The 21,217-nt window shown below is 62.0% G+C and overlaps 7 protein-coding genes across 9 annotated transcripts; 5 read left to right on the forward strand and 2 right to left on the reverse strand.

Moving 5' to 3' along the window:
- Window positions 1-19: 19 nt before the first annotated feature.
- On the forward strand, window positions 20-2,502 carry SUP35 (Eukaryotic peptide chain release factor GTP-binding subunit; the record flags this gene model as incomplete). Its single annotated transcript, XM_062774916.1, has 2 exons — window positions 20-1,443; window positions 1,491-2,502. 2 exons carry the CDS (start codon window positions 20-22, stop codon window positions 2,341-2,343), a joined length of 2,277 nt encoding a protein of 758 aa, XP_062630900.1. The 3' UTR covers window positions 2,344-2,502.
- A 162-nt stretch (window positions 2,503-2,664) lies between these two features.
- On the forward strand, window positions 2,665-5,391 carry mcm7 (DNA replication licensing factor MCM7; the record flags this gene model as incomplete). Its single annotated transcript, XM_062774917.1, has 5 exons — window positions 2,665-2,850; window positions 2,906-2,927; window positions 2,973-3,447; window positions 3,484-4,373; window positions 4,418-5,391. The coding sequence occupies exons 1-5, from the start codon at window positions 2,806-2,808 to the stop codon at window positions 5,389-5,391; spliced, it is 2,406 nt and encodes an 801-aa protein (XP_062630901.1). The 5' UTR covers window positions 2,665-2,805.
- A 99-nt stretch (window positions 5,392-5,490) lies between these two features.
- Window positions 5,491-7,299, reverse strand: TTG1 (Protein TRANSPARENT TESTA GLABRA 1). Its single transcript, XM_062774918.1, has 5 exons — window positions 6,981-7,299; window positions 6,522-6,931; window positions 6,156-6,484; window positions 5,945-6,123; window positions 5,491-5,904 (listed from the first exon to the last, which is right to left on the reverse strand). The coding sequence occupies exons 1-5, from the start codon at window positions 7,015-7,017 to the stop codon at window positions 5,621-5,623; spliced, it is 1,239 nt and encodes a 412-aa protein (XP_062630902.1). The 5' UTR covers window positions 7,018-7,299; the 3' UTR covers window positions 5,491-5,620.
- Window positions 7,300-7,570: 271 nt separating this feature from the next.
- Window positions 7,571-12,524, forward strand: UPF2 (Regulator of nonsense transcripts 2). Its single transcript, XM_062774919.1, has 10 exons — window positions 7,571-7,780; window positions 7,826-8,028; window positions 8,067-8,321; window positions 8,360-8,584; window positions 8,619-9,764; window positions 9,801-10,193; window positions 10,232-10,361; window positions 10,398-10,621; window positions 10,656-10,856; window positions 10,893-12,524. The coding sequence occupies exons 1-10, from the start codon at window positions 7,693-7,695 to the stop codon at window positions 11,412-11,414; spliced, it is 3,387 nt and encodes a 1,128-aa protein (XP_062630903.1). The 5' UTR covers window positions 7,571-7,692; the 3' UTR covers window positions 11,415-12,524.
- On the reverse strand, window positions 11,608-16,236 carry Rpap1 (RNA polymerase II-associated protein 1; the record flags this gene model as incomplete). The annotated part of the gene is made up of 3 exons (XM_062774920.1): window positions 16,200-16,236; window positions 14,656-15,508; window positions 11,608-14,618 (listed from the first exon to the last, which is right to left on the reverse strand). Exons 1-3 carry the CDS (start codon window positions 16,209-16,211, stop codon window positions 11,608-11,610), a joined length of 3,876 nt encoding a protein of 1,291 aa, XP_062630904.1. The 5' UTR covers window positions 16,212-16,236.
- A 233-nt stretch (window positions 16,237-16,469) lies between these two features.
- Window positions 16,470-19,397, forward strand: DBP2_2 (ATP-dependent RNA helicase DBP2-A). 3 transcript variants are annotated; one of them, XM_062774921.1, is made up of 5 exons: window positions 16,470-16,658; window positions 16,726-16,861; window positions 17,006-18,127; window positions 18,447-18,549; window positions 18,705-19,397. In XM_062774921.1, exons 1-5 carry the CDS (start codon window positions 16,656-16,658, stop codon window positions 19,027-19,029), a joined length of 1,689 nt encoding a protein of 562 aa, XP_062630907.1. In that variant the 5' UTR covers window positions 16,470-16,655; the 3' UTR covers window positions 19,030-19,397. The 3 variants fall into 3 exon arrangements, with proteins under 3 accessions (XP_062630907.1, XP_062630905.1, XP_062630906.1); XM_062774922.1 differs by having other exon boundaries at window positions 16,726-18,127; window positions 18,459-18,549; XM_062774923.1 differs by lacking the exon at window positions 18,447-18,549 and adding an exon at window positions 18,645-18,660 and having other exon boundaries at window positions 16,726-18,127.
- Window positions 19,398-19,571: 174 nt separating this feature from the next.
- Window positions 19,572-21,158, forward strand: mug (G/U mismatch-specific DNA glycosylase; the record flags this gene model as incomplete). Its single annotated transcript, XM_062774924.1, has 2 exons — window positions 19,572-20,165; window positions 20,214-21,158. 2 exons carry the CDS (start codon window positions 19,572-19,574, stop codon window positions 21,156-21,158), a joined length of 1,539 nt encoding a protein of 512 aa, XP_062630908.1.
- Between the last annotated feature and the right edge of the window lie 59 nt (window positions 21,159-21,217).

A 21,217-nucleotide genomic window follows, 5' to 3' on the forward strand; every position in this document is an offset into this window, starting at 1 on the left:
AGACAGCAACCCCCCCACAATGTCTGGACAGCCCCCCTTCAACCCCGGCGCCTTCGAGTTCCGTCCCGGCAACGCATTTGTCCCCCGCAACCAGCAGCAGCAGCAGGGACAGCCCGGCCAGCAGCAGCAGCAGGACCCGTACGGCCAGTACGGCGGCCAGCCTTACGGCCAGCAGCAGGGCTACCCCCAGTACGGCGGCTACGGCCAGCAGCAGCAGCAGCAGTACGGAGGATACCAGGGCTACCAGCAGCAGCAGGGTGGATACCAGGGCTATCCCCAGCAGGGCGGCGCTCCCCAGCAGCGCGCGTACCAGCCCCAGCAGCGATCAGTGCAGGGCTTCCAGCCGCCGAGCTTTGGTGATGCCGGCAAGCCCGTTTCGCTCAGCATTGGTGGCGGCGCGCCCAAGCCCGCGCCGTCGCTCTCGATCGGTGGTGGTGCCCCCAAGCCTGCCCCATCGCTGTCCATCGGCGGTGCGAAGCCCGCTCCGTCGCTGAACATTGGCGGTGCTAAGCCTGCCCCGTCGCTCAACATTGGTGGCGCAAAGCCCGCTCCGTCGCTCTCCATCGGCGGTGCCAAGCCCGCTCCCTCGCTCAGCATCGGCGGTGGTGCGCCCAAGGCCGCGCCCTCGCTCTCCATCGGCAAGAAGGCCGAGGCTCCCAAGGCTGCCGAGCCCAAGGCCGCCGCTCCCAAGGAGGAGGAGGCCGCCCCCAAGGCGCCTACTCCCAAGCCTGAGGCCCCCAAGGTCGAGGAGGTGAAGGCTGCCCCCGCCCCCACCCCCGCACCCGTCGCCCCCTCCCCTGCCGTGTCTACCCCCGCTGCCACCTCGGGCACCTCGACCCCCAACTTCAGCAAGGTCTCGGCCAAGAACGATGCCGAGGCCGTCGCCCGCGAGCAGGAGGCTGCTGGTGCCGACGCTCTCCGTGACCTGTACGGCGGTGACGTTGTTGACCCCAACGTCAAGCAGCACCTCAACATCATCTTCACCGGTCACGTCGACGCCGGCAAGTCTACCTGCGGTGGTCAGCTCATGTACCTCACCGGCGCCGTCGACAAGCGTACCATGGAGAAGTACGAGCAGGAGGCCAAGGCTGCTGGTCGTGAGACGTGGTACCTGTCCTGGGCTCTTGACCAGAACAAGGAGGAGCGTGCCAAGGGCAAGACGATTGAGGTCGGTCGCGCCTACTTTGAGACCGATGTCCGTCGCTACACCATCCTCGACGCTCCTGGCCACAAGACGTTTGTGCCCAACATGATTCAGGGTGCCGCTCAGGCCGATGTCGCCCTCCTCGTCCTCTCGGCTCGTAAGGGCGAGTTTGAGACTGGTTTCGAGCGTGACGGCCAGACTCGCGAGCACGCAATGCTCATCAAGAACAATGGTATCAACAAGCTCATTGTTCTCGTCAACAAGATGGACGACACGACTGTGCAGTGGGACAAGGGACGGTGAGTGTAGAGGCGATGTGGCAGGCAGCAGCCACTAACTTGCTCAGCTACGATGAGATTTGCAACAAGATCACCCCCTTCCTCAAGGGTATCGGCTTCAACCCCAAGAACGACCTCACCTTCATCCCCGTGTCGGCTCAGATGGGTCAGAACATGAAGGACCGCATCAGCAAGAAGGTTGCTCCTTGGTACGAGGGCCCCTCTCTCCTCGAGTTCCTTGACTCGATGAAGATCCTTGACCGTGACATCAACGCTCCCTTCATGCTTCCCGTCTCGGAGAAGTACAACGAGCTCGGCACAATGGTCATGGGCAAGGTCGAGTCGGGCCGCGTCAAGAAGGGCGACAGCCTCTTGCTCATGCCCAACAAGGTCTCGGTTGAAGTCGCCGCCATCTACACTGAGACTGCCGAGGAGATGGAGCAGGCCTTCTGCGGTGATAACATCCGTATCCGTCTTCGTGGTCTCACCGACGACGACGTCCAGCCCGGTTACGTCCTCACCTCGCCTTCCAAGCCCGTCCACGCCGTCACGTCGTTCAAGGCCGACCTTTCCATCATCGAGACCAAGAACATTATCTGCGGTGGTTACTCGTGCATTCTCCACGTCCACACTCTTTCCGAGGAGGTCACTCTTACGGCGCTTCTCCACTACTACGACAAGAAGACCAAGAGGAAGTCCAGGAAGCCCCCTCAGTTCGCCAAGGTGGGCATGCTCGTCTCGGTCATCATCGAGACAGCGGCGCCTATTTGCATTGAGCGCTGGGAGGACTACAAGATGCTGGGCCGCTTCTCTCTGCGAGACGAGGGACGAACTGTTGCCATTGGCAAGGTCACCAAGCTGCTCACTGGCGCTGGTGGTGACGACCTTCCTGACGTTGCCAAGCTGTCTGTCAAGGCCTAAGTCGTCGCATCTTTGTAAAATACCCTAGTGCTCGAGACGTCCCCCTCAACCATCTGCATGTATTCTCGTCCAGAGTCGAGCGGAGGCAAATTGGTACATTTCTCCTTCAGGGTCCAAGAGCACAAGGTGACTGGAACGAGGAGGGAGACGCGTAAAGGGGAGCGCGTCGCGCTTGAAAAAAGCCCCCGTTACGGCGGCGGGCGCGGCGGCGGCAGCGGCGCGACATGCGAACCTGGCAGCCACGCGCGTTCATTTACTTTTGTCCCTAGTTAGGCATGAACAGACTCTTTCGCACCCCTCTCTCTTCTCCAACCACCCTCACTCACCTCAACCCTCGTCCATCTCACATCAACTGCGTCACGACTGCACGAGCATCATAGCAGTAGCATCCACGACATCGCAGTGACCTAGCCCCCCTCGCCCCTCTTCTCTCCTCCTTGTCCACCGACCCCATCGCCCACAATGGCTACCGCTCAGGTCGGCGTGCTGCCCGTGGCGAGCATACCCGTGAGTAGCCAGCCACCCACCTCAATCTTCCGCATCCACTGACGCGCATCCACAGGTCAACTACGAGGATGAGCTCCGTATGTGGCCTACAGTTTAGGTTGGGCGCCTCTGACCCTCCGCAGAAAAGATCACCGACTTCCTTACGCGCTTCGTCCCGAACAAGGACGCGCGCAGGCGCGCGACGACCCTCCCCGAGGACGACGACGACGAGGCCGAGTCGGAGCCCGAGAGCGTCGCCGACGAATTTGACGACCTCGACGTCGACGACGACGGAGAGTACTCCAAGGCAAAGTACATGCGCATCATGCGCCGGGTGGCCAACCGCCAGACGACCGAGGTGGTCATCGACCTCGCCGACCTGCAGCAGTTCTCCAACGACCGCACCCTCCTCCACAACATTGTGCACAACACGCGCCGCTACGTCCAGCTCTTTGCCGACGCGCTCGACCAGCTCAAGCCCGCCCCAGACCACATGGCCGACCACACTGACGACGTCCTCGACCTCATCATGCAGCAGCGTCAGGAGCTCAACGCGCAGATGGAGGACGGCGACACTGTTGACCAGTCCCAGTTCCCTCCCGAGCTCATGCGCCGCTTGTGAGTTGGTGGGCGTTGACAGAAGCTAACTCTCAGCAACGTCTACTTCCGCCCTGTTCGCAGCAAGGACATCCTCGCTGTGCGCTCCGTCCGCGCCAACCACCTCGGCAACCTCATCACCGTTCGCGGCATCGTCACCCGCGTGTCCGAGGTCAAGCCCCTCCTCCTCGTCAACGCGTACACCTGCGACTCGTGCGGTAACGAAATCTTCCAGGAGGTGGCCCAGAAGTCTTTCACCCCCCTCTCGACCTGCCCCAGTCAGACATGTACCGTCAACCGCACTAACGGCAAGCTCCACATGCAGACCCGCGCCTCGCGCTTCCAGGCCTTCCAGGAGGTCAAGATCCAGGAGATGGCCGACCAGGTCCCAGTGGGCCACATTCCCCGCTCCATGACGGTCCACCTGTACGGCTCGCTCACGCGCTCCGTCAACCCCGGTGACATTGTCCACATCTCGGGCATCTTCCTGCCCACTCCCTACACCGGCTTCCGTGCCATGCGCGCAGGCCTGCTCCAGGACACCTTCCTCGAGGCCATGCACGTCAACCAGCTCAAGAAGCAGTACGACGCGATGCAGCTCACAGACGAGATCAAGGATGCCATCGACGAGCTCACCCAGGACGCCAACCTTTACTCGCGTCTCGCCAACTCGATCGCGCCCGAGATTTACGGCCACGAGGACGTCAAGAAGGCCCTCTTGCTGCTCCTCGTTGGCGGTGTCACCAAGACTGTCGGTGATGGCATGAAGATCCGTGGTGACATCAACATTTGCTTGATGGGTGACCCCGGTGTTGCCAAGTCGCAGCTCCTCAAGTACATCACCAAGGTCGCCCCCCGTGGCGTCTACACCACAGGTCGTGGTTCGTCTGGCGTCGGTCTCACGGCTGCCGTCATGAGGGATCCCGTCACTGACGAGATGGTTCTCGGTGAGTCCAGCTACGTGTTTGCGCGGACGCGCTAACCAGCACAGAGGGAGGCGCGCTTGTCCTCGCCGACAACGGCATCTGCTGCATCGACGAGTTTGACAAGATGGACGAGTCGGACCGTACGGCCATTCACGAAGTCATGGAGCAGCAGACGATCTCGATCTCCAAGGCCGGTATCAGCACAACCCTCAACGCCCGCACGTCGATCCTCGCGGCTGCCAACCCTCTGTACGGCCGCTACAACCCCAAGGTCTCGCCAGTCGACAACATCAACCTCCCCGCCGCCCTGTTGTCGCGTTTCGACATTCTCTTCCTCATTCTCGACACGCCCAACCGTACCGACGACGAGCGCCTCGCCCAGCACGTCACCTACGTGCACATGCACAGCGCACCGCCCGAGCTCGACTTTGAGGCCATCGAGCCCACGCTCATGCGCCACTACATTGCCGAGTGCCGCAAGATCCGCCCGACCGTTCCTGCCGCGATGAGCGAGTATATTGTCTCGAGCTACGTCCAGATGCGCAAGCAGCGGAAGGAGGACGAGGCCGAGGACAAGAACTTTACGTACGTGTCGGCGCGTACCCTCCTCGGTGTGCTCCGTCTGTCGCAGGCGCTCGCTCGTCTGCGCATGGACGGCACGGTCGGCCAGGGCGATGTCGACGAGGCCCTCCGCCTCATGGATATCTCCAAGGCGTCGCTGTACGAGCACCAGCAGCAGCGTGACGGTGAGGACCGCACGGACACGTCCAAGATCTTCCGCATCATCAAGGACATGGCCAGTGGTCGCGGCGCCGCTGCTCGTCGCCGTGCGGGCCGACAGGGCCAGGACGAGGATTACATGTCCGAGGACGAGGAGCTGCAAGAGCTGTCGATCATGGCCCTTCGCTCGCGCGTCATCGCCAAGGGCTTTACCGAAAACCAGTTCATGGACACGCTGCAAGAGTACGAGAACATGGGCGTCCTGATGCGCACCGCCAACGGCACGCGGGTACGCTTTGTCGACGCCGACGATGTCTAGTGATTTGCTTGCCCGTGTAGAGCTTTGCCATTCAATAGTATACCCTGCCCGTCCTACTTGTACTTGTCTTGGTCCCCTAGTTGCCGTGCACGTTTTACATGCATCGACATCTACTACAACGCTCGCTGCCTGTTGGTGAATCTCGATGAGGGTATAAGAGATGCCGTGTCCTTCCTTCCCTGTTTGGCGTGTGGCGCCAATCCATTCACACATCCGTGCTTTTTTTTTTCTACAATTGCAGGACGCTGAGGCGCGAGCCGCTGACGCAGCCCACCCACTCGCCGCTGTGGGAGAAGATGAGGTTGTTAATCTCTGCGGCCGACGACCACGCGCGGACCGGTTGGATCTCAGCCGCCCGTGTCGAGCTCGGCGACGGTGTGCGGTTGGACGGAGTGGCCGGTGGGGAGAGGGCATACGGACCGTTGTTGCCCGACCGCCCTGATCTGCCGCCGCTCTCCCCTTCTGTTGGAAGCGGGCGCGTGAGGTCGTACACGAGCAGTTGGGCGTCGTCGCCTGGCAATCGTCAGCACGCTTCAGCCCCAGTTGCACCCACCACCGCTGGCGATGAAGCCGCCACCCGTCGCACCAGTGCCAGAGCCGCCGGAACCCCATGCGATGGCACCGAGTGGTGCCTGATGGCCCAGCAGCTCGGCTACTGGCTGGCCTGGGCTGCGCATGTCGAGGATTAATGTCCTCGAGTCGTCCATGCTGAAGCACGCGAGCATGTGTCTGCTGTCAGCGCGGCAAAGGCAGGCCAAGCTCACTGTTCACGGTTGCTGAAGGCTATCCGGGACAAGGGGGACGAGTTTGGCGTCTCATACAGAATCGTCGAGTGTTCGAGCTGCCGGAGGTCGAACGCGCGCAACGAACCATCTGCGCCGACCGATACGAAGATGTCGGCCGATTGCGGCAACCACGATAGATCGTATACTGCCCTGTCGTGCGCAATGAGCTGTGTCAACGCCTGCGACGTGTTGATGTCCCAGAGCGTTGCCGTCGTGTCTGTAGAGCAGGTGACAATAGACGCTGGGGCCGTCGCGTTCCAACTAAACGACGTAATGGGGGGCAAGTTGTACGCGTGCTGCTTGCCCTTCTGCCTTGTTAGATCCAAACCCTAGCACTCGACCTACGTTGGACAGTACACTCCGCTCGGCGAGCAGGAACTCGCCCGCACTGGGGTCATTGTACCCGTTCCGCCCGACGTACCCCGACCGGGTACCGTCCGACCCCTCCCACTGCTTGAGCTCCCAGAGCCGCAGCACATCGCCAGTCGTCGCAAGCAGCTCGCCGCGGCCCCCCTGGGCGTCGTGACGGGCGAGCGATTCGCGGGGCTCCCACGCCACTTTCGTGGCAGGGAAGGAGAGGTTGCCCGTGGCGAGATTCGCAAAGTCGGCCTGGGGAGCATAAGACTGGGGGTAGGACGCTGTGGCGGCCGCGTCGACGACAAACAGCTTATTGGCTGGGCCAGTAAGGAAGGAAGTGAGCGCGATGCGGTGCGGATGCTGCGGGTTGTTGGAGAAGGCTACACCGTACAGCGGGTCTGAGTGAGGGTCAGCAGCAGCGCGATGCGCAGGGGGATTGCAACTCACGAGTCGCCTCGTATTGCATCAGCCGTGGTAGCCCCATTGTGCCGGTACCCCCGTGCCGGGAGGAGGAAGGTGTGTGTGTGGTCCTCGCTGCGACCGTGTACTATCTATCTCGCCTTGGCGTCGGCCACGGCGTCGCTAGCCTCCTACGCAGGTGCTGTGTAGGACGCAGTGTGCGGCGTCGGCGTCACCTATATTGATGGCGGTGCGAGAAGCTGATTGTTGTGGGAGATGTGAGAGAAGTGATGGTGGTTGTGTGTGTGTGGGCGGAGTGGTCGGGGGAGGGCGAGGACGGTAGTGGGGGGACGGGGTGCGGGCGGGCGGGCGGAGTGGGGTGGGATTCAGCAGAGGAACGAGAGGGATGAGCGACGACGAGCGACACCCGCGACGAGGAACGGATGGTGGATGGTCGATCGGTTAGCCCAGCCCAGACAGATGCCGCCAGCCAGGCCAGCCAGCCAGCCAGCCAGCCAGCCGCGCCGCCGCCGCCTTGACGCACATCGCAGCGGAATGGGCTGCTGAGACCCATCAACGGAGATGTTATCCAATCTCCACTCGGCACAATCCGTTCCAGTCAGTCCAGTCCACCAACAGAACCAAAGCTGCAGCCAGCAGCCAGCATCCACTCGGCGCATCCACACAGCAACTCGCACAACCCTTACCCCCCTTCGACGCGTTTAGGTCGAGCGGCGCCGCTCACAGCGTACTATTCGGCATGTCCACGGCCGACTACGTGCAAAAGTATGCGCGGCGGCGCGCACAGCTCTCGACCGTCGAGAAGTACTGGCTCGACGAGGCGAATCGTGAGTTGCGGCAGCAGCGGCAGCGGACAACACTGACGCGCAAAGGCCCGCCGGGACAGCTCGACTCGTCGCTCAAGAAGCACACTACCCTCCTGAACCGCCTCAAGGCGGCGCTGCTCGTCGGCCCCGCAGATACGCTCATCAAGGAAATAGACGGCCTCGTGCTCACAAAGTACCTCGAGGAGATTGTCGCCGCCGTCGTCGAGGGCGCCAGCCGTGGTCGCGGCGACCCGGAGATTGCAGTGGAAGTGAGCTTGCACTAGCTTGTACGCAGCTGACATTCCAGGTTATCGTCCACCTCCATACTCGCCTCGCGCCCGAGTTCTTCCCATTACTCCTCCCCCCGCTGTTAGCGATATTAGCACCCCCGCCACCGCCGGCCAAGGATGCGAGCGAGAAGGACCGCGAGAAGGACGACAAGGAACGCATCACGCGTCAACGTCCGGTCCTGCGAATCGTTTCGGAGCTCGCCCTTCTCGGCGCATGGCCTGAAGGCGCGCTCAAGGGCGGCACCGAGGTCGGCAAGGTGCTCAAGACTCTGGTGGGTTTGAGGACGACTGCCCCGGCTGACCCGCGCAGATGTCAAACGATCCCCAGTACAGCAACATGCCGCTGCTTGCCACCTTCCTCAAGAGCTACAACCGCGCATACCTCGGCCCCCAACCTCCGGCTGACGGCTCGGCAGCAGAAGTGCTCCCCGCCGGAGTGGAGGAGCTCATGCCTGCAGAGGTGCAGAAGAGCATGCGCGCGCTGTTTACGACCTACTTCCAGACGGCGAGCAAGACGCTGGTCAAGGGGCAAATGGTGGGTGTCGGGCAAGACGTATGCTGACGAGCAGAAACTCCTCGAGCAGGACAAGCGTAACCACGATGCGTACATCAAGTCGGGAGAGATCTTCGAGGACAGGCAGAACGCCTACGAGCGTATGACTCGGGCTGTCGAGCGTCTGACGACTGGCGTCCAAGGCCTCGCCGACCTCCTGGGCCTCAGTCCACCCGTCCTTCCGACCGCCGCTTCATTAGCAAAGTCGGGCCTTCAGATCGTCAACTCGACATCATCGTTCACCGTGCGTGACGACGGCGTCGGGAATGGCATCTGGGACGACGAAGAGGAACGCAAGTTTTACGAGCAGATTCCAGATCTCATCGACCTCGTCCCCCCTGCCCTCCTCGGCATCAAGGAGAAGTCTGCCGCCGCCAAGGAGTCACCCAAGGCTGAGGGCGAGGAGGATCAGCCCGCCGAGGAGGAAGCGATCGACGAGGATGCCGAGGCCCAGAAGCGAGACGAGGAGGATATCCGCCGCCAACTCGCCCAGCTTGAGCTTGAGCCAGCTGAGGAGCCGAAGGAGCCAACCAGCAGTGTCACTATGGACCGCAATGCGTCGGCAATTTCAGATACGTCCGGGACCCACTCCAGCCCGCATGTCGACGAGGAGCCAGCAATCGATCCCTTAGCAGACACAGGGGCAGCAGAGGAAGACGGCCTGTCGTCCGGCCCTGCGGCTCGTCTGGCGGCGTTGTTCGCCCAACTCCCAGAAGCGGTCAATCGCGAGATGGTCGACAAGCTGGCCATCGAGTTTGCGTTCCTCAACTCCAAGGCTGCCCGACGCCGTCTTGTCAAGTTTATTGGATCAGTGCCCAAGAACCGCACCGACCTGCTCCCTCACTACGCCCGCTTCATCGCCGTTCTCGACAAGTATATGCCCGACGTTGGCTCTGGAGTGCTCGACATTCTCGACGAAGAGATGCGATACCTCCAGCGTAAGCGCGCCATCCGCGAGCTCGACAGTGTCCGTCTGAAGAACGTCCGCTTCTACGGCGAGCTCGCAAAGTTCAAGGTTGCACGGCCGTACGCCATCCTGCATGTTCTCAAAGTTTTCCTCGACGACTTCAAGTTTAATGTCGAGAACATTGCCAACCTGCTAGAGACCTGCGGCCGCTTCCTGCTACGCAACGAGGGCACGGCTGAAACGGCCAAGAGCATGGTGGGTTAACCCTTCGTGAAGAGCGCTAACCTTCAGGTCGAGTTGATGCGCCGAAAGCAAAGCCATAGCCATCTCGACCAACGGCACGTCATTATGCTCGAGAACGCCTTCTATCAGTGTAACCCGCCAGAACGCGTCGCCCGCGAGATCGTGGAGCTCCCACCCATGCAGGCGTTCATCCAGCATCTCTTGTACGAGGTGCTGATGAAGCGGACGCAGGACAAGGTGTTCAAGCTCCTCCGCAAGCTCCACTGGGAGGACGAGGAAACATTCGAGTTCATTCTCAAGTCATTCACGGACGTCTGGGAGCTCAAGTATGAGAACATTGGTCTGCTCGCCGGGCTCGTCTACGACCTGCAGCGCTACCACCCCGACTTCTCCGTCGCGGTTGTCGATCAGGTCATGGAGGATGTCCGCATTGGAATGGAGGTGAGCAGAACCCCTAGGGGCGTGCTGACTCGGGCCAGGACAACATCTTCAAGTTCAACCAGCGCCGTATCGCCTCCATCAAGTTCCTCGGAGAGCTGTACATGTACCGCGTGGTCAACTCGTCCGTGGTTTTCGACGTCCTGTGGTCACTGCTCTCCTTTGGTCACCGTGAGTTATACACTTTGCCCATCGCTAACTCTACAGCCGAGGGACTTCCCGTGCCAGGTCGCGACAGCCCCATTGACTCTGCGAGCGACTTCTTCCGCGTCCGCCTCGCCTGTGCCATTCTCGACACCTGTGGCATCTGCTTCGCAAAGGGCTCGTTAAGGCGCAAGCTCGACCAGTACCTGGTCGTCCTTCAGCTATACGCACTCTGCAAGACGGACATGCCCCCCGACGTCGAGTTTATGCTGGACGACATCATCGAGGTGGGTTAGGAGAGTTTCTCGGTGCTGACTTCAGGCTCTGCGTCCCAAGGGCCGCCCGAAGGGTGTCAAGGATGGCAACCAGGTGTGGCGCCTGAGAACCTTTGAGGAGGCAGCCGCGACTGTCGACGAGATTCTTGCCACCAATGTTACTAGTGGTAACGAGAGCGACGATGACGATGAGAGCGAGGATGGCGACGGGCGTATTGCCCGCATCGACGACGATGATGGCGAGGCTGTGAGTAGTGACGTGCCGCTGTGAGCTGACCGGCAGACCGCGGCTCAGAACGCTCGTGTGGATGATGACGACGACGACGAGAAGGACTCGGACGACGAAGACGACGACGACGTTGTCGTCTTACGCGAGCCCAAGCGTGACGAGTTTGATGAGCAGGCCGAAGCAGCCTTCGACCGCGACTTTGCACGCATGATCGCCGACACGACAGTCGAGCGCAAGGCTGCCCCGCCGGTCTTCGACCAGGCCGTCCCCATGTTCCGCAAGCGTCAGCCCGGTGGCGGGGCGCACGGCAAAGCGGCTGCCAGCGACGATAACATGCAGTTCATGCTGCTGTCCAAGAAGGGCAACAAGCCGCAAGTCCGCTCCGTCGACATTCCCGTCGACTCGACGTTTGCCAGCAACGTCCGCACGCACCAGCTCGCCAGCAAGGCCGAGCAGGAGCAGCTCAAGCGGCTAGTGCTGCAAAACGAGCAGCGCCAGGAGAACGAGGGCCTTTTGGCTGTGCAGCAGTCGATGCGCAACCGTGGCATCAATGTGCGCGTCCTCAACTCGGGCTAAGCAGCTGTGACACACTCGGGACTCTCAACCTCGCGAGCAATGCGCTGTTACCGGCAACAAGCTTTGCTGCCATTCAGTCGGCTGATGCGACAGACGGGCTGGCACCAGTGGCCATACGCAGACCACACTGTAGGCGGTACTGCACCACGTCGAGGCATCATGGCCATTCATGCACTATGTAAGCTCTGTGATGTTACACCTGGTATCCACACGCGCGCAGGCGCTGCGCTCCGCGAGGACCAGTGAGTCTGGCGGCGGTCTGTACCCTGGCATGCACCTCGGCTTCGGGAGCAGGCTCCACGCTGGTGGGGTTGTCGAGGTCGTGCTCGACGACGCGGCGGAGGAGGGCATCCTGCGCCGAGCTGAGAATGACGACGAGGAGCTGCACGCGCGTGCTCTCGCGAGCCTCCTCTGTACCCTTCCAGAACAGGCCGGCGAGGTGGTGCACTGCGACGTGGAAGAGGAACGGGGAGCGCTGCTCGCCCACGCTTGTGGAGAGCGCGCGCGCATACCCATGCAGCACGTCGCGCTCCGTCTCGAGCGGGGTGAAGTAGACACTGGCCACAGACGCCTCGAGCGGCGCCTCATTGTCGAGCACGCGGATACTGCGCAGGGAATCGGGCTGCTCGGCCCAGAACAGGCGGCGGTAGTCAACCGGGTAGGTCATCGCCAGGGGCGGGAGGAGCGTGCGCGCAAAGAGGTTGTCCCCGAATGACACCGACTCGAAGAGCGCCAGGAGGTCGGTGTAGAACTGGAAGAAGGGCACCCCTTCGCCGAGGAAACGCAGGGCGGCGCCTTCGAGGGGTGCCGCGCCGGGTGCGGGCGCGAGGTGGCTTGGGACGGACACGGCGTCGAGGATGGCCTTGAGCGAGTCGGCGACTGCCGTGTCGCGGAACACGTCGGCGACCTGGTTCGGCGCGTCCTGCTGCCCGTGCTCGAGCATGAAGACCTTCATGACGTTGAGGATGGTGAGCGAGCGGTTCTCGGACGGCGACGCGGCGGCACGGAGGCGCGCGAGGGCAAGCGTCGCGCGCGTGAGCTGCACCTCGTTGGCGTCCCAGTCTGAAGGGGCGAGCGCGAATGCGCTCGAGCTGCCCGACGCCAGGAGCTCATCGAGCGGCGCGTACACCCAGTCTGGGGGCAGCGGGAGGCCCGGGCCGCGGTGGTCGTCGCCTGCGTGCGCGGGCGGCCGCAACGTGCCCGTTGCCTTGAGGTACAGGTGGCTTGGGCGCGTGGGACCGAGGATGTTCTCGAGGTCGGGCAGGATGACGTGGTGAAGCAAAGGCCTGAGGATCTGCAGCCCGTCCTTGTGCCCGATGGTCTTGACGAACGCATCGCCGCTCTTGGAGGTCGACCAGTCTGTGCGCAGAATGTCGTCGACGAGGGACAGCGCAAGCGGCTCGTCGCCTGGCTCGTAGGAGAGCACCGTATCGAATGCCGACGTGGCCCACAGCTTGACATCAAGCAGGCCAGTTTCTCTGCGCGCAGTCTCGAGCAGCGCGTGGCGGAGGTAGGCGTCAGACTTGGAAGTCTGTGTGGTCGCGACGAACCACCACAGGAGCCGCTCCTTCTCGGGGGACTCGAGGAGTGCGGTGTCAGGGTTGGCGGAGTCGCGGAGCGTGTTGTGTAGGCGGTACACGCCGGTGAGGGCTGTGTTGAACTGCTGGCGCTCGGCCAAGTCGCGGGGGACGACGTTGATGCCCTGTGGCAGGTGGCCCACGAGGTCCATCTCACGGAGAGCGGTGAGCACCTCGCGCTTCTCGTCTTCGCCACCGCGAACGCCGTTGATGGTCACGCCCTCGACGTAAGACGCGAGCGCGTCGAGCGTAGTCGCGAGCTGCGACCAGCGTACAGGGTCGGTGAGCGCCGTCCTTGTTCCTGCTAGCAGCTCTTCGACCCAGCGCAGGGCAGTCACCTGCGACCACGTCAAGTCATGCTCTGGCGTCGTGCGGTGCGGGTCGATCGCGCAGATGATCCAAATGCGCAGGAGGTCAAAGTATGCCGAGACAATCGCCGCTGTTCCAGAATCGACAGTGGCAGCTGCCGTCTGCTGCGCGACCCATTGCCCGAGAGGCACCCAGATATCGCGCGCAGACGTGGCAGTTGACGCTGCGAGCCCGTACCGCCCGAGAGCGTAGTACGTGCGCAGAACCTCCACTGCAATTCCCTGCGAGACGCTGTCCACGAGCGCCTGAGGAGCTGACAGGAACTTGAGCAGTGGCGCGTAGACATTCTCCCCTACCAGCGTCTCGGCACAGACGCGGGACGAGACCGTGGCCTCGCGGAGGAGCCGGAGGGCCTGGAGGCTTGGGGGGCGGGCCGGGTCAGTGGGCCAGGGAGCGCGAAGGACGTGCGCCTTGACGAGCGCAGGGACGATGGGAGTGACTGCCTCTGCGCCGTCTGGAGCCGCGAGCGCCGCGCGTCGTAGCACGAGCACGAGCTGGGTGAACGTCGCGTCGGGGAGCCCTCCAGCGTCGATGGACAGAATCTCGACCAGGCGTGCGCTGATCTCGTCGAACGGGACCGCCGCAACGCCAGTAGGCTCGCCTTCCTGTGTGGGCTCGGGGTGGAACGGCACCGTCGCGGCGCCGGCGTCGAGCCACGACCACGAAGGTCCGTTCAGCGCAACGAACAGCAAGTCGACGGCCGCGACCAGAATGCCAATGCTGCGCGTGTGGCTGGACAGGACGCCAACGGCGACGTTCGTCCCTTTGGAGACCACGTCGCCCTCGGTGCACGCCTTGACCCACTTCTCGTCGACACCGTCCGCAATGGCCTGGCGGTAACGTGTGATGATCTTGCCGAGCACGCCCATCATCGTGATACGCTGCGACGCCACAGTCGAGTAGCACAGGTGGGTGATCTCGCTAATTGTGTACCCCGCCAAGTCTGGCGCATCGCCATGATGGTGCAGTCCGAGGTGAGTCGGCAGCGCGGCTGCGGCTTCTGCGGACAGCGGCGCTCCAGACAGGTCGAAGCGAGGGGTGTCGCTGGGCTCTGACCTGGGCTCGGCGTCCTTCGTCCACTCGAGCTTTGGTTCGTTGGGGTTCTCGTTGGGGAAGTAGACCTGCCTCAACACGTCGGGGGTGTCATTCTTATCGTCGTACATCTTTACACGGGCAGTGTCTGCAAACCGCACACTGGGTCGTCGGCGGCTGCTCGAAGGTTGAGGTTCTTCCGTGGCTGCTGCGGGAGGGTCGACTTCTGGAGGGTGAGCACACGTCGCGTCGTTCGCACTCACCTATTGGTGTCGGCTTGCTCTCTGGCTCTGTTGCGGGTGTGTCTGTTGACTTTGCTGCGCGTTTCTGAGCGCGCGCACGGAGTTTGGCTAGAAGGTCGGCACCAAAGCGTTCCTCAAGGTCCTGCACTTCCTCTGATCGTTGAGAAGGTGACATTGCTTCAACCTTTTGCCGGTTCTCGCTATCGACCTCCGCGCGAATCCTTGCAGCATCAGGCTGTGGCGCGTCCAGAGAAGGCCCAAACACCTTGCCGGGGAACTCTGATGGCGGCGCCTCAGCAGGCGGCTGGCCGGCAGCAGCTGACGTGGCTGCCTTTGCCTCGCGGACAGCACGGCGCTTGTGCATGAGCTCGACGACGTCGGCACCGAACCGCTCCTTGATCTCGCCGGCCTCCTGTTCCCGCTCGGCATCGCTCATGGCGGCCACACGCTGTCGGTTCTCGACATCAACAGAGCGTTGGACCTGCTCGGCCTCGGAGAGAGTGTCGTCGTGTGCTGGTGGGACGGGAGCGGTCTGTGCGGCCTGAACAATGGGGACGTTTTCCACAACGCGCCCTTCTCCAGCCACAAGCCCACCTCCGCGTCGGACCGAGTCGTCCTTCCTTGCTCGAGAAAAGGCAGAACCACCTCCTGCTGCGCGCGCGGAGCGATGCGGCGCGAGTGGGAAGCCGTGCTTCGACTGTCCAGCGACGGGAGGTCGAGGTGGTTGGGGAGCCGCGCTGGGCTCGGTCGGCTTGGCCGTTGGGCGCTCAACAATGTCACGGACGAACATGGCGCGTGAGGTGACGTCCGTCCAGTCGTGCTTGCTCGATAGCTTCTGTGTGAAGTGGTGGTGGTGGTTGACAATGTAACAGGCCTGGGTGAATAATCGCCATCCAAAAGGTGGTGATGTCGTCTCGTGCCTGGCGTACCTCCACTTCTCCAAAATACCACCAGCGCGTTCGTCGTCTTCGACACCCGCCTTCCGATGCTCCGCTCCCAGTTCACCGCAAGCTCAACACATCCAAACAACTCGACACAGCCCTATCCATCTCACAACATGACATGCTACTGTACAAATGTCGACAAGACTGATTAGTCCCACACTCAGTGGAGACGTTTAACAAGTGAGGACATGCCCAGTCAAGACGCGCCGAGGCGTCATTCTTCGCTTTGCAACACAAAGGTGTTGAAACCCTACCAGCAGCACTGCTCGACAAAAGGTCTTACAGCTGTGACAGGGGACTGAAAGCGTGGGAGGGGGAGGTAGGAGGAGGAGGGGGTTGTGAGTTAGAAGGACACTCAAGTCAGGCCGGCACCGCTCGTGTGAGCTCGTCTGAATCTCTAGTAATACATCTGTGCGTGGTCAGCTATTGCCCTGTTCACTTCAAGATCAAGGACAGTGCGTGTTCAGATAGTGCGAAGTTAACACTTGTGACCTCACGGCTGGCGCCGACCGAAGTCGACGCCAGCCGAGACGAGATCTCGTACTGACGTGCAAATGTCTGCAGTTTCGTCACAAGGAGAGGGAGGGGGTGGGGTTGTGCTTCCTGGGAGTCGATGCTTACCTGTTTGGTCATTGTATCTGGGTGTTGATGAGTTGTGATACAAAGTCAAGAGGATGATGCCCTGCTTGCGTTCAAGCAAAAAGTCGGTGAGGAGACAAAGGGTGCGAGCCTACCAGGTGCCACACTGCCAGTAGAGCCCGTTATTTCCGCTCAGGGTCAAAGGATCAAAGGTGCCTAGGCCCGCGTGGCCTTTTAACATTTTGATTCCGTTACCCGGCCAAGCAGGTTTTCTTCCATTGTCGCAGCTGGGCAGGGGTGGAGTGTGCCATTGTCACTTGGCTGCCTGCCCTGCCTGCCCGCCCACACGCCCGCGCCCTTCTTGACAACACCTCACACTCGTCTTCCTCCATTCTTATCCTCTTCTCCTCTCCATCCTCTTCAGAAACACTACAAAAAAGGTCACTTCACGACCCCAGACTTTCTTTACAAAGTAACCTCTCGAAAACCATCAGCAAAATGGTGAGCTCAGCGACCTCGACTTGTCGCCACCCAATCGTGTGACAATTTTTACTAACGCGTCTCTCAGTCTTACGGCGGCGGCTACGGCGGTGGTGGTGGTGGCTATGGCGGTGGTGGTGGCGGCTACGGCGGCGGTGGTTACGGCGGTGGTGGTGGTGGCTACGGCGGTGGTGGTGGATACGGCGGCGGCGGCTTCGGCGGAGGTGAATATTCTCGTGGTGGCGGCTATGGCGGCGGGCATGGTGGTGGAAGAGGGGGCTACGGTGGTCAAGGTTTCGGCGGCTTCTCAGGCCAGTCCAGAGCATTGATTGATCGTGGAGAACGAGCGAGGCTGACACCTTCTGCAGGCGACCGCATGAGCAACCTCGGCGCTGGTCTCCGCAACATTGACTGGAACACGACCGAGCTTACCAAGTTCGAGAAGAACTTCTACATCGAGGACAAGCGTGTCTCGTCGCGCTCCGACGCTGAGATCGCCGAGTTCCGTCGCGAGAAGGACATGAAGATCCAGGGCAACAACGTGCCCCGCCCCATCACCACCTTTGAGGAGGCCGGCTTCCCCGAGTACATCATGTCCGAGATCCGCGCCATGGGCTTCGAGGCTCCTTCCACCATCCAGTGCCAGGCTTGGCCCATGGCCCTCTCGGGTCGTGACGTTGTCGCCATTGCCGAGACTGGTTCGGGCAAGACGATCTCGTTCGCCCTCCCCGCCATGGTCCACATCAACGCCCAGCCCCTCCTCGCCCCCGGTGACGGCCCCATTGTCCTCATCCTTGCCCCCACTCGTGAGCTCGCTGTCCAGATCCAGGCCGAGTGCTCCAAGTTTGGCAAGTCGTCGCGCATCCGCAACACTGCTGTCTACGGTGGTGCCCCCAAGGGTGCCCAGATCCGTGACCTCCAGAGAGGTGTGGAGATCTGTGTTGCCACTCCCGGTCGTCTGATCGACATGCTCGAGTCTGGCAAGACCAACCTCCGCCGTGTCACTTACCTTGTCATGGACGAGGCCGACCGTATGCTTGACATGGGTTTCGAGCCCCAGATCCGCAAGATTGTCAGCCAGATCCGTCCCGACCGTCAGACTCTCCTCTTCTCGGCCACCTGGCCCAAGGAGGTTCAGAGACTCGCCATGGACTTCCTCAACGACTTCATCCAGGTCAACGTCGGTTCCATGGACCTGACTGCCAACCACAACGTTGCCCAGCACGTTACCGTCCTCTCCGAGGCCGACAAGAGGCCCCTTCTCCTCAAGCACCTCGACCAGATCTCGCGCGAGAACGCCAAGGTCCTCATCTTCGTTGGAACCAAGCGTGTCGCCGACGACCTCACCAAGTTTATGCGCCAGGATGGCTGGCCCGCTCTTGCCATTCACGGTGACAAGCAGCAGGCTGAGCGTGACTGGGTTCTTGCCGAGTTCAAGTCGGGCCGCAGCCCCATTATGCTTGCCACCGACGTTGCTTCGCGTGGTCTCGGTAGGTTTTTGTTTCTTACTCATTCCCCCAGCACAGGCGTCGGCTCTTGAAGCAGCACACCCGGCAATCACCGAGCACTACTGAGACAATATCGGCGTCCCAATTCGCGTGGCAATGATCTCCGACGGCTCACCTGACTTTGACGCAAGGTGGACTCTGCTTTTTGTCTTGCGTCGAAGGTCAACTCTCTCGCGTTCACTTTGGACATTTGAGGGCCGTCAACAGGAGCGAGATCATACCCACCGGGGCGTTTAGCGCCACTGCCTGCACTCTGCGCGCATCAGTGGTCGCTGGCAGTGTCCGAGTCACATCCAGCCAGGCCTCTCCACAGACCTCGTGACTTTGGACATCCGCAAGAGTCTTCGCTCGGGATTCGTCCCTGCTTCAACGACAGAGTCGTTCGCGTGCAAGATCCCCAACCTGTGAGAGTGCATTGTTAACCAGCGTCTGCTTCCTTTTCTTCGACTCGTGTATTATTTGAACTGCTCACTTCATCGTGACTCATTTCATCTAACAGACGTCAAGGACATTAGGTGAGTAGAGAGTGCCGTGTGGCTTTACGTCGCTGACATCCCAGCTACGTCATTAACTACGACTTCCCCAACAACTGCGAGGACTACATTCACCGTATCGGCCGTACCGGTCGTGCCGGCCGCACCGGTACCTCGTACACCTACTTCACCACCGACAACGCCAAGCAGGCCAAGGAGCTCGTTGGCATTCTCCGCGAGTCCAAGTCTGAGATTCCTCGCGAGCTCGAGGAGATGGGCCACTACGGCGGCAGAGGCGGTGGTGGCCGTGGCTACGGCCGTGGCCGCGGCGGTGGAGGCGGTGGCTTCCGCTCTGGCGCTAACAGCTTTGGCGGCGGCGGCGGTGACCGTGGCTACGGCAACCGCTGGTAAACGGGCACGCCTGGGTGTTACTACTCACGCGTAGCGCGCCCCGCTGCGGCTGACCTGTTCCCCTCCCCCCATCCCCAACACCATTATAGATTTCCTTCATCCGACCCACTCATCCTGTCTATAGATCCGGGGTCGTATTGAGTGTACCCTGTGATATAGACCATTCATGACATGCCAAGCATCACATGTGTACGTGAGCAGCAGCGTGTCAGGGATGAGCAGTGAGCGGTTGCAGTGTGGGGCGTTCGTGGTTCGCTTTGTTCTGTTTTGGCTTCGTTTGGTGCAGCGCCGACATCAGCGTCCCCGTGCACCATTGATTAGAATGAATGTATCGTAGAGTGGCCCCGAGCCCCGAGACGAGATTGTGCTAGACTGTGTGTGCACCAGTCGCGAAAGATGAGTGGATCGACATTGATCGCAACGGTGCGAGTTGTTGTCAACCGAATCATCACAACTCGGCGCCAACCTCCACTTCCGCCACCTCCACATTTAACTGCAGCGTGCCCAGCGTCTCCTCACTAACACACTCCCTCCCACGGACAATGGAGACACCGACAAAGTCTCTGGCCTCAAGGCTGTCACAGTACGCCTACAGCCCCACAGCGAGCCCCTCGCGGCGGTCAACACGCAGCGTGAGCGCAATGGTGGCGCCCAGCCCCCGGCGGACCGCGAGCGCGAGTGCGTCGCCGGCCACCCCTCGGCGGACGAAGCGGCCACGGAGACGCGACCCGTCGCCCGAGGTCATCGAGATCAGCGACAGCAGCGACGAGAGCGATAGCGATAGCGACCCCGAACCCAGAAGAAGAATACGACAGCGGCAGCGGAGACCGGCGGCGGCGCCGAGCGCAAGCCCGCGCAAGAAGCCGAGACCGTACGCCGACCCCTCGACATACGCGCACCTCTCGGGGCTACCGCAGATCCTGCGGCCGGCGCTCGACCTCGTCTTCTGCGGGATCAACCCGGGGAAAAAGAGCGCGACGGACGGGCACCACTTCGCGCACCCGACCAACAAGTTCTGGAAGGCGCTGCATGGGTGCGGGATGACGGAGCGGCTGTTGACGCCGGCAGAGGACGTGACCCTACCGGCAGAGTACAACTTTGGGATGACCAACCTGATCGGGCGCCCGACTATCGAGGTGGGTGCGGTGAGGAGGGCGTGGGGAGTGGGGCTGACGAGCACTTAGCAAAGCGAGCTGTCGCCCCTCGAGATGCGCCTCGCTGTCGCGCCGTTCTCGCGCCGCGTGGCCAGCCACGCCCCGCGCGTGCTCTGCTTTGTCGGTAAGGGCATGTGGGACACGTTTGCCGGCGTGGTGGGGAAGACTGCGTTCGTGGCGGATGAGCGTGACGACGCGCTACGGGATCCGGCGAACGGCGACGACGAGGAAGTCGACGAGCTCGAAGACGACGTCAAGGACGAGGGGGCACCCGACGGCGCCGAGGCCGAGGAAGACGAGCTGGACGAGGACGTCAAGCCCGACGTCGACGAGGAGGAGGCCGCCGTTGTCAACGCACCTCGCCCCCGCGAGCCCCTCTTCCTCCCACGCGATGAGACCCCCATGGTCGTGACGTACACGCTATCCAATGGAACGGTCAAGCGCGAGCATCCGGACGACGAGGACGAGGCCAAGCCGACGGCGGAGGAGCTCGAGGGCGACGCTGGCGATGCTGGTGCCGAGCCCGATGAGGACGAGCCAGAGTCTAAACCTACAGCCGAGGAGCTGGAAGAGATGGCGATCAACGACGCGCCGTCCCCGCTCACCGAGGTCGGCTCGCCCACGCCCCCGCCCCCGCCCAACCCGGCATCGGCGCGCCGTCGCGCACCCGCGGCCAAGGCCCCGCCGTTCAGCTACGACGGGCCGCAGCGCTTCCGGCTCCCTGTCGACGCCGCAGACTGGAAGTACACGTACTTCTGGGTCGTGCCGAACACTTCTGGGCTGGAGCGCACGCCGCTCGCCGAGCAGATTGTGCTCTTTGGCAAGCTGCGCGCGTTTGTCGAGCTCCTCAAGGCTGGTGGGCGGCCCGAGCCGCCCGCAGGCGGGTTTTTAGACATCGACTTGGCTGGCGTCGGCGCCACTGTCGCTGCTATGCGCGACGACGCGATCGCCAAGGGCAAGATGGCGCCAGAGTAGTAGACGACCACTATTGTTGTAGATCTAGAAATACATCGCTGCTGCTACTGATGATGACA

The sequence above is a fragment of the Vanrija pseudolonga genome, chromosome 6 (assembly GCF_020906515.1).
Source record: "Vanrija pseudolonga chromosome 6, complete sequence".
Classification (NCBI taxonomy): Eukaryota; Fungi; Basidiomycota; class Tremellomycetes; order Trichosporonales; family Trichosporonaceae; genus Vanrija; species Vanrija pseudolonga.

Bases quoted from the DNA above. Each gene is read 5' to 3' on its own strand.
- DBP2_2 (XM_062774922.1), top strand. The intron at 18,128-18,458 runs GTAGGTTTTTGT...GCCTCTCCACAG, and splicing joins CGTTGCTTCGCGTGGTCTCG to ACCTCGTGACTTTGGACATC. The intron at 18,550-18,704 runs GTGAGAGTGCAT...CTGACATCCCAG, and splicing joins GCGTGCAAGATCCCCAACCT to CTACGTCATTAACTACGACT.
- TTG1 (XM_062774918.1), bottom strand. From the start codon at position 7,017: ATGGGGCTACCACGGCTGATGCAATACGAGGCGACTC. The intron at 6,932-6,980 runs GTGAGTTGCAAT...ACCCTCACTCAG, and splicing joins GATGCAATACGAGGCGACTC to ACCCGCTGTACGGTGTAGCC. The intron at 6,124-6,155 runs GTGAGCTTGGCC...CCGCGCTGACAG, and splicing joins GCCTTCAGCAACCGTGAACA to CAGACACATGCTCGCGTGCT.
- UPF2 (XM_062774919.1), top strand. From the start codon at position 7,693: ATGTCCACGGCCGACTACGTGCAAAAGTATGCGCGGCGGCGCGCACAG. The intron at 8,585-8,618 runs GTGGGTGTCGGG...GCTGACGAGCAG, and splicing joins CGCTGGTCAAGGGGCAAATG to AAACTCCTCGAGCAGGACAA. The intron at 9,765-9,800 runs GTGGGTTAACCC...GCTAACCTTCAG, and splicing joins CTGAAACGGCCAAGAGCATG to GTCGAGTTGATGCGCCGAAA.